Below are 12,355 nucleotides of genomic sequence, written 5' to 3' on the forward strand. Positions count from 1 at the left end.
CTAAAGACTCTCTTCCCTGGTAATTTTGTAAAGAATTTAGCTGGAGGATTTAACTCATATTTTGAAGGTAATGAGTGTTTTGAAGACCCAGAGGGTTGTCTTGACTTTATAGTTCTGAAAGCATTGAATACTTTGCACGATTATAATACAATTTATATCGTGGTAATAGATGCTTTAGATGAATGTATTGAATATGGTAACCGGAATATTTTTAATTTGCTCTGGAAACGTTTGCATGTTTTTCCGAAAAATATAAAATTTTTCATTACGTCAAGAAATACATCTGAAATAAGAATTGCTCGGACCCAACTGAGTGTTATTGAAAAAAGTTCCATAGACCCTTACAACACTAAAGATGCTTACAAGCTTATGAATAACAAGATGAAAACACTGTCTCTTTCTGAACAATATCACATAAAACGGCTGTTTCAAACCAGTAATATAACAACAGCCGTATTAAAAGCTGTAAAATACACAAAAGGGAATATGTTACTTTTAAAGACCGCCTTAACAGGGTGGTTACAACATGATGTTTTCTTACGTGGCAGTTACACAACATTTGAAGAAATATTTGATGACCAGTTAAAAAGAATATTTCAAGACCCTCATATTTTTAAATGTGTTACAAAAATTTTTCAAGTACTTTGTTCTACAATGGAACCATTATTTTTGGAAGAACTTTTTAAGATTGCAGATCTTAAAGATGAAGAAAAAGTTGATTCTTTGACAATTCTAGGCAAAGAGCTTAGTCATTTTATTCGCCAAGCAAATGGCAAAATTTCTATTATACACAAAAGCTTGGCAGCGTATCTGACAAATAAAACCAGAAACACTGAAAGGTTTTACGTTTCGAGGAGAGATGGGTGTTGTTTAATTTCAAAATATTTGCTAAACATTTTACGGCAACAAAGGTCGTTTGCCAACGCCAACATCAGCATTATAGATCTTGCATCCTACATAGCTTGTTCTTCAGACAGAGAATTAAGAAAAAGGTTTTTACAATACAGTAAACATAATATCAACGAATTTTCTGGTAAAAACGTTAACATCCTTCACAAAGTAGCAGCTAAATTGAACTCATATACGGCAATGTCACTCATTTTGGACTTGTTTCCTCCACAAGCAGTAAATAAAACTGACGAAGGAAATATCACAGCATCATATGTCGCTGCTGCTTTTGGAAATCATAGGTCGTTAAAAGCACTACTTGATCGAAATTCAGATGTAAATTTTACTCGGTTAGGTCCAAAATATATAAATGAAACTGTTGATATGTTGCACTTTTGCAAAACCTTTGCTTTTTGGGAGTATAGTCTATTAAACATTGCTGCTCAAAATGGTCACTTTGAAACCGTGATGACTCTTTTACGACACAATATTAATGTATCTCATCGAACAGCATTCGGTTCAAACTCGTTCGTATTAGCAGTTGAAAATGGTTATATACAAATAGTGCGAGAATTTTTACTTAAATTTAAATCCATTTTTCTCTCAAGTTTGAATCAAGCACTTTATCTATCTGCCAAAAATGGATATCTTGACATTGTGGATCTACTTCTATATCACGGCGCGGAAGATCCGTGTCTTTCCTGCAACTCTTCGCAATATTGGACATCTTTTCATCAGACTCGGCTTCAAACTATTAATTCAGGCCAGAATTTAGAGCTGTTTGATTTTGTATTTCTAGACGATCGACGCTTCATAAGATGCGAAACTGCTTTAGAAATCGCAATACAAAATGGCCATACAGAGGTCGTCCAGGTACTGTTAAAGAAGAACAATGATACGTTACGTTGCCGAGAAGCTGGTGGCAGGACACCTGCATTTACAGCGATAAAGTACAAAAGGTCTGAAATTTTCAAAATACTAGTACAAGAAGGCATCGATAAGTTTGATCGATGTTTGTATCAAAAAAACAGAATTAAATTTATTGATTTAAATGAAATGGAAAAAAGGGAATACCTGCAGAACTTGTGTCCTTACAACGTAACGCTATCTCACTTCCTAGCATATTACTGGAAAACGAAAGTGTTTGAACTTGGCCAAAACTTTCATATTTGGAATTGGCTTGCAAGAGATGGTAATGGGGCTACACCCGTTCATTACGCTTGCTGTGCTGGAAACACTGACATGGTATATCTTTTGGATAAAGATGAGTCTTGGTTTGATGTCAGATCCATAAATGGATCTACTCCGAAACATTCAGCAGCTATATGTCGTCAGATTAAACTTTTATCTCATTTGCTCTCCCGATATCCCAAGTCAGTATTTGATAACCATAAAAGGTCAATAAGTCATTATGTTGCTATGAGCGTTCGGTTTCATGATGAAACAACAGATGAAATAATTAACAGCAACGAATACTTAATATCTGATTATCTTGAAAACAAACTATACGAGGAGGTTTTTCTTGAAGACAAGAGCAAGAAATCACCTTTGCATTACACATGCGAAAATGGAAATGTGAATTTGTTTAATTTCTATCATAATTTATCGAGCATTGCAACTAGCTTGAACACAAAAGTAATGGCTCTTTTAGATTCTTCATTTTCAAGTGCACCAATCCTGTATAAAAATGATGTTAAAATTGTTGATTTCTGTAATATGTACCTTTTCACCTCAGATATGAGTTGCGAGACTCAGAGATTAAAGCTATTTTCTCCACATGAATATCTAATTTATGTGATTTTTAAAAGCTTTTATACAAACATGTCTGTAAATACTGTTCTGCGTAATATTGAAAAGTATGTAAATATAAGTCTTCAAAAGAATAGTGCTCACATGTTGGGTATGTTGTATCATAACTTTCCAAATGAATACAATCAGCATATGTATAGACACGGAGTTAATTCTTTGTTTAACTTATATAAACACCCACAAATTAACCAAGAAATACTTCTCTATCTCCCACAAATGAGATATGATTGCTCTAAATTAACAGGTGAAGCAGTGTTGCACGATATCGTTGAAGACAGAAATAGAACTTTTTGGACAAGTGTTTTTGATTTCTCTAAATTCGATGTTTTTCCAAAATCATTAGATTTATGTTTCGATGAAAATGGTTATAATTTTCTCCACAGATCAGTAATTGGCGGCAATGTTCAAGCTTTTATTATTTTACTACGAATGCGTGGAATGTCGCGTTCCATGCTCACTCGTGACGGTAGGAATCTCCTCCAGTTATTAGTTGATAGTGCTCCATGTTTTGAGGAAACGAACACTAAAAAAGAAATTGAAGCGGTAATTTTATCCAAAGAATCAGAAATCCAGAAGTTTAGCATCAAAAATTTTTATTCAAGTCATAGTTACAACATTTTAGCATTGTATTTGTTGAATGAAACTACACTGTTAAATGATATGAAATTGCATGAGATTTGCAATCATGCTTCTGAATCATTAAGTTTTTCTCATAAAGCTGCGTCAAAGGGATTAACTTTTTTATTGATGACAATAGAAAAAAAATTTGGAATTCATGCTTTCAATTGCTTAAACAAAAATAATATCACAACAGCCATTTTACTGCGTTTTTTTTAATCACTTTTATAAAATGCCGTTGTCTTTACGGTCAGAACATGTATTACCAGAACCTGATATGATTGCTTCTTTTTTCTTAAAGATTTTAATGGATTTTAAACCCTTTGTCTTTCCGAAATATTCTGTGGAAAGAAAATGCAATTATAGAATTAGAAATTTCAGAAACATCCGTGACATGGGTATTTGTGGATTAAAACTGGAGAAAGAATTTTTAAGTTTACTGCAACAGTATGTTCGAATATCGGGAGTCAAATCTAAAAATGACGTTGCAAAAAAGTTGAGTAAATCTCACTGGCAATCTAAATGCGATGCTGATACATGTTCAAACGAGTTTGTCAATGTTCTAGCTAGAATAAGAGAGTTGAATAAAAACCCTAAGGATTATTTAGATTTGAGCTGTAATATTTATGATAAGACTTTAAAACTTTTAAAGGCTAATAAATGTTTGAATAAATCTTTATCTCTGAACATATCCAAGGTCACTAGCATTAATTGTTGCAAATTGATATCTTCCATTGCACGTCTGGAAAAAATACTCAAATACTCCTATTCTATCATAAAAAACAAAAAAATGCTTTTACTTTTTTCATTATACCAGAATCAGCTCAACGTACCTTTTGAGCATAGTGTGTTACCGATTAATGACAACTGGGTTAAATATCGAGAGTTTTTTATTGTTTTTGCTCAAAAAATGCTTAATTTAAAACCAGAATTTCATATGCAAAAAAAATATGACTTTTGGAACTGGTTCAAATCTTGCAAAAACTGTAATGCTAAGAAAATGATAAGACAAATAAGTGTTTCTACTGTAAGAGAAATACAGCAGTGGAAAGGCTCTCCTACAAACTTTTTTTCGCCATTTAGCAAAAATCCAGCGTTTACGCTTACATCAGAAGAGACCAAAATGCCTCTGAATCAATACTACTCGCAAAAAGATGAGAAAGACATTTTAGATTAAACAAAATATTATTTTTTTTATATAAATTTTATTTTGTTTGGGTTGTTTTGTTTATGTTTTTTTAATAATAAATTTTTTTTGAAAGTCAAGTCAATGTATGCAGATGAGCTTAGCTTTTAGACACACCCACGATATTATTTCGATAAGTCAGGAAATAAAAGAGGTGTTTCGAATGGATGCTTTTTAACAAGTATAAAATCAACGATTAAAAAGATAAAAAATATTTTCTTTGTTTTAATAGGTGCAGCATTAAGTTTTAAGATATGCAGCACATTTTCTTAAATTATTCGATATTTATAAATACCTCAGGGTTCAAATGATGTTATGAACAAATCACAAGATTTCTCTTTTGAAACGCTCCCTCTAGTTTGTCAGGTTTAAGTACACGGCTAAAAATAAAAAGTCTATTGGGATTTTCCATTGCAATAGACATGAGAGTCCCCAGATGATAACACTGAGTTATTAAGCAAGATATTCCGATTTCCCATTATAAATCTCCGTAAGGAAATAAGGTTTCGTTCCCGTGATGTTTTCCGAGTGAAAAATGATAATCTGTCAATAAAAATATCTTGGATATTTTCCCTTTTATTGATTTCATTGTACGTATTTCATTGGTATGTTTATTTTCAGTAAAATTTTGTCCAAATATGCTGCATATATATGTATGTATATATATATTATATATATATATATATATATATATATATATATATATATATATATATATATATATATATATATATATATATAATAAGTCACGTTCAAGTCATTTGTAATTTTAAGCTTATTCTTTTTGATTCTGTATCCTCACGCAGTAATTATTCTTAACAATCAAATGAAAATAATCTATATTCCCAGTTGACAATAATAACCACATTTATATTTATGCTAGTGCCTTCAAAGTTAATATATATGAAATATTTTCACTGATTCAAATGGTTACAAAGCACAAGGGATATAGCTCAAATTAGCGAAAGAGAAGGGAAGGAGCAACCCAAGATGACCCTTTTTTGGCTGGTTCTCGTGGATTTATGTGTGCCACCACTACCCCCAAAACCCAAATGTATACACAAGTCCCTTCTTCTGCTGATTATATTAAAAGTCGATTCATGCATAGAAGGATCCATTTCGTTTAAACTTTACTAGTAATATATTATATCTGACATCAATAAGATAGTATGTGTTTATTAATGATGTCAAGCAGCTAAATAATGCGTCAAAAGCAAGTACTGTATACAGGGAAATATTCGCCCCGGGGTTTTTTCCGCCCCTTTCGCCCTTGTTGTCAGAGGGCGAATTTAAGACTGGGCGAATTCTATGTTGCAAATAATATCTCTGTTAACGCAACTGCATCTGGGCGAATTCAAGACGGGACGAAACCGTTTGCAAGTGTAATAGGGCGAAAATTACACGGGGCGAAAATAACCCTGTATACAGTATATGACTGATATGCTATTGCCTTTTTTATAACTCCAAGGCAAATAAAACTACGATAAGACGATGCTTTTATATACATTGTATCTTAAATCTTTTCATTAATCACATACATGTAGCTTCTAAAGTTAAAACTTCAGGGTCTCCATGTTTCAGATAGAAGTTTTAATGATAGACGTTTTTATGAACATATAAAAATATAGAAAAAGTTTCTACGTAAAACCATATGGAACGTGTGATATCATTTGTTGTTGCAATAATATTTATGGAACATCCAAGTTTGTTTTTAACTTCACCCATGGAAGATCAAAAATGGATCCACACTCGGGTAGGGGTTAGTTAAATTTTCCTAAAAATATATATTGAAGAACAAAACGCTTTGAAAATCAAAGATTAATAAAGAAATCAGCTATTATGAAAAGTTATGTGATTGTAAGGGTCATCGACGCATATAAGAATTATCAGGCAATCTTTGAACAAAAATGATTTCGTATTCATTCGATAATTGGGTCAAGGTTGGTTAAGATTTTGATAATGTTGCTCAAGTGAGCATGCCTATTGTGTTTCTTTAAAATGTGGTGTTCAGATTGTGTGAACACAGGAATGTAAAATATTTTGAAGGACACTGCATCAAAAGACACTTTAAAAATATCATACAAATTATTTTCAATATGTGGGACAAACATATTTGTGATACATGTATATAAAAAATGATAAATAGTCAGGTTGGTCGTTATAACCCTAATAAATTTTGGTGATTCAGTGTACATACATAGTAAAACCGTTTTATTATACTAGTATTTAAAATCACATTATAAAATGGCTTCAACTGTTTCATCATAGGTATTGGGTTATTTTTTTTTCATCTATATTATAATAACAGTATAGTAATATATGGGTCAGAGTTAATCAGAGTGGGACAACGTTGCTAATTAAGCGGTTTGATAATGTTTTCTGGATATTGCATAAGATTTCAAATCATAATCAATAACAAGCATAGCTAAAACTTGTTCAATTGATTTATAAAGTGGTATACACATTATGTGGATAAAATAAATTTTCTTTCCTTTTCTTACTGTAAAATCAACAAGCATAGACAAGCGGGATTTTTTTTAATTTGTTAAAGAAATGCATGTTCAATAACTGTTATGTCATTTAATGTGTACTATACGCAAGCAGTGTATTTTACGGTTTCATTGTTTGTAAATATTTTTCGACGGTTTAGAATGACAACTATTTCAAGCATTAGATATAGCATTGAAATAATGTTCAACGTATTCTAATATTTTTTTGTAAATATACTATTATCATGTTTTGTTTGATACGTGTATATGCGTGTATAGAAGAATATATCATTTTGGACATACAAAAATTCAATATTTAATATTCGTTAACTTTTGAAAAATCATTGATTACGCGTGCATGTGGTGTAAAATTCATGTTTTAGTTTTTTTTTTTTATTTATGTAAAATCATCAACTTTTTTCATAATTGAGGTACTAGATTTGTTTGTTAATATTAGTATGGTATTTGTATGTACTTTATATTTACTAAAAGCAGACAATGAATTTACAGCTACACTTATATTGTAAGCAAAACTTCGTACTGAAATATTAATGTCACAGATTAATAAATCATTAAAGTATTCTACACAAAATTGTATGTTGCTGTTGTAGTTGTAATTTTGAAGAATATTTTATTTAAAAAAACAAAAACAGAAATAATTTAATGTATACGATTTTAGATCATTGAATCTGTGAGTTTATGTTGTAAAATAGTGATTTAGGTTTATTTATTTTTCTTTTATAAAAATATTTTTTACAGCATTCTTTTCAGTTTTATTTTCAGCCATGTTTAATTAACATGAACCTTCTTGTGTTCTTTTCTTTTTATATAAATGTATGTTTAGTTTTTCTTATAAATAATTTTATTTAAATTAGAAAAGTCTTTGTTGTGGTTTGAATTTACTAACAGCCGCATAAAACATTATCATACATGTATGTAATACAAGATGACCTAAAAAAGATAAAAACTAAAAAAAGAGTTAAAAATAGCACAGGTTAAAATGTTCATTATGAAAGTGTTCTTTGTATTTTGATATTTCTAATTAAGCATGATATTGATGATACATGATTGTATAATTAAAATATTCAGATTGAAAATTTAAATGGAAATTCAAAATTAAGACCGAAAGATTTATAATCGCTTTGCCTTCCCCACCATGATCGGGTCACCTTTAACATGACGATGCTTTTTTATGAATGTATTTCTTTATGTCCGTTTTTGTCATTCGGATTCATTTCGTCTGAATCATCTTGCATCTAAGCAGTGAATGCTTATTTTTGGATGTCGTCGGTCCTATGACACACCAAGGGGGTGCAGACAAATTAAATTCAATATTGTGCATTCGTCTGATATTGAAAAAACTTATCGTAATAACAACAGAATATTAAAGGTGCATTTATATATGTCATTGTAGATATCAATGCAAGTGTCGTTACGTGATCAAATGTATAATATTTTTGGGCGTTATTCAAAATTAGACATGATCACTTGACCCGCCGTATTAAAAATAAATCTTTATTCCATAGATTAAACTATAATAGATTAAAAAATAAAAATTACAATTATAAAGAAGGTAAATAGATATACATGAGTATTTGTTTTTCTAAAAGTCATAGACATTTGGATTCTGTGAGAAAGATTGTTTTTCTATAAAATATTGATCTAAAGATATTTATTGACCAAAAATGTTAAATGAACATCTTTAAAAATAAAAATTCAAGTTTATAAAGGGTTATGCATAAGATATTTTCCTGCTGCTCAATATTTACACACATCTTCTTACAGTCTACTGAATTCTGCGGTGTTCTGACGGGGTTACCTCTCTTTGAATACTATAAGCGCAGTGACGAAAGTATTTCTTTTTTAAGTGTATGATGTATGTTATTAAAAAAAAAACACCCCAGAATATAGGGTGTATGGGCTATCAGTTTTTTCGTAATGAATAATTAGCATGCGACTTTAATAACGATGAACTGGGAGTATGCCCAATACATGTAGCGTTTCCAAATACATTCTTAGTAGCATTTCAAAATAATACCTACAAAATAAATTATGAATTTAATACATATTATTAATATAGTTCATCAAGATATACACAATAAGTCGTGCTCCTCGATGACTTTTCTTTTTATATAATATACCGGTAACTTAATAAATTATTGTATACAACTACGACTACGACTAAGACAAACAATTTTAGGAAAATCTTGTATTGTACAGTGTTTCCGACGCAAGGATTTGGTTTCAACCTAGTGAAACGGTCGCCGGTATCGATGCCGTGAGGGTACAGTACGAATGAAAGGTAATTTAAGCAAAAAGAGCTGTATTTCTAAAATTTTATTTTGCTGTATAAACCTGCCAAAATGAAAATTCTGCAAGTAACTGATCAACTTAAACATTTATGATAAATTTTAAGATAATTATAAGAAATAAACCCCGGCATCAAATTGTATCAGAGGTTAGATTTTGTTATAAAGGAATACATGTACATGTACATGTATATGCTTACATGAATACATGTAGAAAATTTTCACATGAAATTCATTAAGGAAATTTTATGTCTACACTACGGATTAAGCGTATTAGTGGTACGTTGTAATTTCCAACTTTAATCTTTGAATTTATAACTTTAAAGTTAATTTTATAACTTTTAAGTTGGAATTTTCAACTTAAGTTTAATCTTGGAATGCCCAACGTTTTTGTTTGAACTACAATTTCTTGTAACTTTAACAGTATACATTATATCACAAGCAAACTGGGGATAATTTTTTTGTTTTATGAGTCTGAACTTGAAGTTTTCATATAAATGTATAAAATTAAAACGTTTAAATGTATTCATTATTAGATATATTATATCTCGAAATAATTTTGAATCAAATAAATGCTATCTCAGTATGTAAAACAATAAGGTGTCGTTAATTGAATGCAGGATTAGAAAGATGCAGACTAAAAGACAATTACATAAGATCAAAACAAAGCCTTGGAATATGTATATTTTGAGCGTGGCGTTAAAACACATTCGTCTGAAGTTAAAAAAAACCAATAAACTTATCGTATTAACAACAGAAGATAATCGTTAAAAATTTCAAGACTATTTCCAACTTTAAAGTTGGAATTTCCAACTTTAAAGTTAGGAACTTAAAAAAAAAACCCACCGTGGCTCTAATACGCTTCAGTACTACACCGTGAAACCACTATTATATATAATAATGTTCTTTGCAGAACATAACTAGATAGACTACTTTTATGGACAAAAGTACATTTTTCAGGCCGTATATTTCATGCAAAAAGATTTGGAATTATATTACGTCTGAAAATACAAATTGATGTTTAATATCGTCAACATCATTCACACGAATTTATGGACAAGAAGTATGTTAATTAATTTTCAATTATAAACAATTTAGAGTTTCCATTTATTATCGATAAAGGAAGTTCAATATTATCAAGCTGTTTTTGGTAATAGAAAATAGAGAGATCAGTTTTAATAGTTTGATATTAAGTTCACGCAACGTTGCCATTGAAAAGGGTAGCCACTTGTGTATTCCAAGACCGTCTTCATTATTATTGCAACACAATTGAAGATGAATTTCATGTTTTTTTTCGGCTGTACAAAATATAATAATTTTCATTATCAGTTAATAAATGTATTTCAGTAATCATACAGAAACGATGCACTATATACTGACAAACTATTTCTGTATAGGACAAAAAAGGTTATTTTGCTTTAGTTCGAGTCATTAAAAATATTTTTTCAACAAAAATAATGACCTACAGCAAATTACAATTTATAATAAATGCACAGATCTGTCCATACTGTAAGGGTTTGTGGCTCTTTCTTTAGAATATCGTAGTAAACACAGCATGTGTTAATGATGATTGTTTCGATTAATGTATTATTCATTTGTATGTTATTTAACCTCTATTGGTGATCAAATTTCTAAAAAAAAAAATTCTAAGTTTTGGATTTTCCCGGGTGTCTATAATATGTTTTACGATGCGACCGTTGGGGCGAGCGCAGCATGTGATCAAATAATGAATTATGATAAATCAATAAAAATAAAAGTATCAACGTAACGTAAATGAATTTGAATGCAAAATAAAATATAAAATATGCCTATTTTTTCTAGTAAATTTTCATTATTCATAATTTATAAGATTGTTTATTTATTTAAATAGAATTTATCTCAGATACAATGTTGTTGAATAATAAAGATTTTAACATAATGTTTATTGCATTTTTTTTCCTCTTTTTTTGCAGCAGACATTTTTCTTAAACTTACATATAAAAAATTGACTTATCATAGAGTACCCCCCCCCCCCCGTTTAAAAAAAATATAATTTACGTATAAAAAAATTGCTGATCATATAAAAAAAATGGTTTTGGACCCCCCCTCCCCCCCCCCCCCCGGAGGATGTAATAAATGTGAAAATAAAGATACCATTGAGCAGTTAAAGAGCTAAATGCCTACTACGCACTCACCATTAACCGGATTAGAATTTCCCTGATTTTGTGAATTTCTTTTTCATTTTTGCTTGTAAATATTTTTTTAATGATGCTGTTGCGCCCCTTTTAAAAAACGTTCCTGGAAATTACTGTAAATATATAGTGAATAAAATAAATGTGAGCAAGTTACAACTGTTTCCTATTAAAATAAAAAGATGTCCCCATTCGTTAGCTTTGCAAGATTTTGAGAAGATTTTGGTTTTTATATTTCAGCAGATTTACAATAACTACTTAGAGTAATCTCCCCTTATTGTGACGTCAAAGTTCACGTCGGTCAAGTGTCGTCTGTCTCTTTGAAAAAAACCCTGAAAAAAAACTAAGTGAAATATACTGTTTTGTTTACTTAAAAAGCATGATATTCTTAAAATTGCACAATTTATCTGTTTCTCAAAAGTTTTACTTTGATTCTCGCGAGAAGGAATCAAGTCTAGTGAGATCGTCCGACATTGATAAATTGCATTGTGGGTCGAAATTTACTGACTCCGAAAAATTCTGTGGGATCAATGTGCAAGAAATCAATTGTGACGTCACTGTAAGGAACGACAACTCTGTTAGTCTTATGTAATGGAATTATTTTATTTACAATGCATGATGTACATAGTCTTTTATCTTGTTCTCGTGAGAGTGTGAAATGGGAAATCATATTTACAGGGAATTACTGGGACGATTAAAACAAGGCATTACTGGTCCGATTTACTGACGCCAAAAAAATCCGTTGAATGAATGTGCAACTGGTCAGAATTTTCTATTCACACACGCCTTGCCGGTAGAGCTCGCTTCGCGCCGGCGCTGCGCGCCGGCGAGCTACGCTCGCTATTAGTGTTATTTTTAGAATTGAAACCGGAAATACTCTTCATC

The 12,355-nt window shown here is 30.6% G+C and overlaps 1 protein-coding gene across 1 annotated transcript; it reads left to right on the forward strand.

Annotated features, from left to right (window-relative positions):
- Nucleotides 1–3,406: 3,406 nt before the first annotated feature.
- LOC128187461 (uncharacterized) lies at nt 3,407–4,492 on the forward strand. The gene has a single exon (XM_052857897.1). It carries the CDS (start codon nt 3,548–3,550, stop codon nt 4,490–4,492), a length of 945 nt encoding a protein of 314 aa, XP_052713857.1. The 5' UTR covers nt 3,407–3,547.
- Nucleotides 4,493–12,355: the final 7,863 nt, after the last annotated feature.

This window comes from Crassostrea angulata, chromosome 6, assembly GCF_025612915.1.
Source record: "Crassostrea angulata isolate pt1a10 chromosome 6, ASM2561291v2, whole genome shotgun sequence".
NCBI classification, from domain to species: Eukaryota; Metazoa; Mollusca; class Bivalvia; order Ostreida; family Ostreidae; genus Magallana; species Magallana angulata.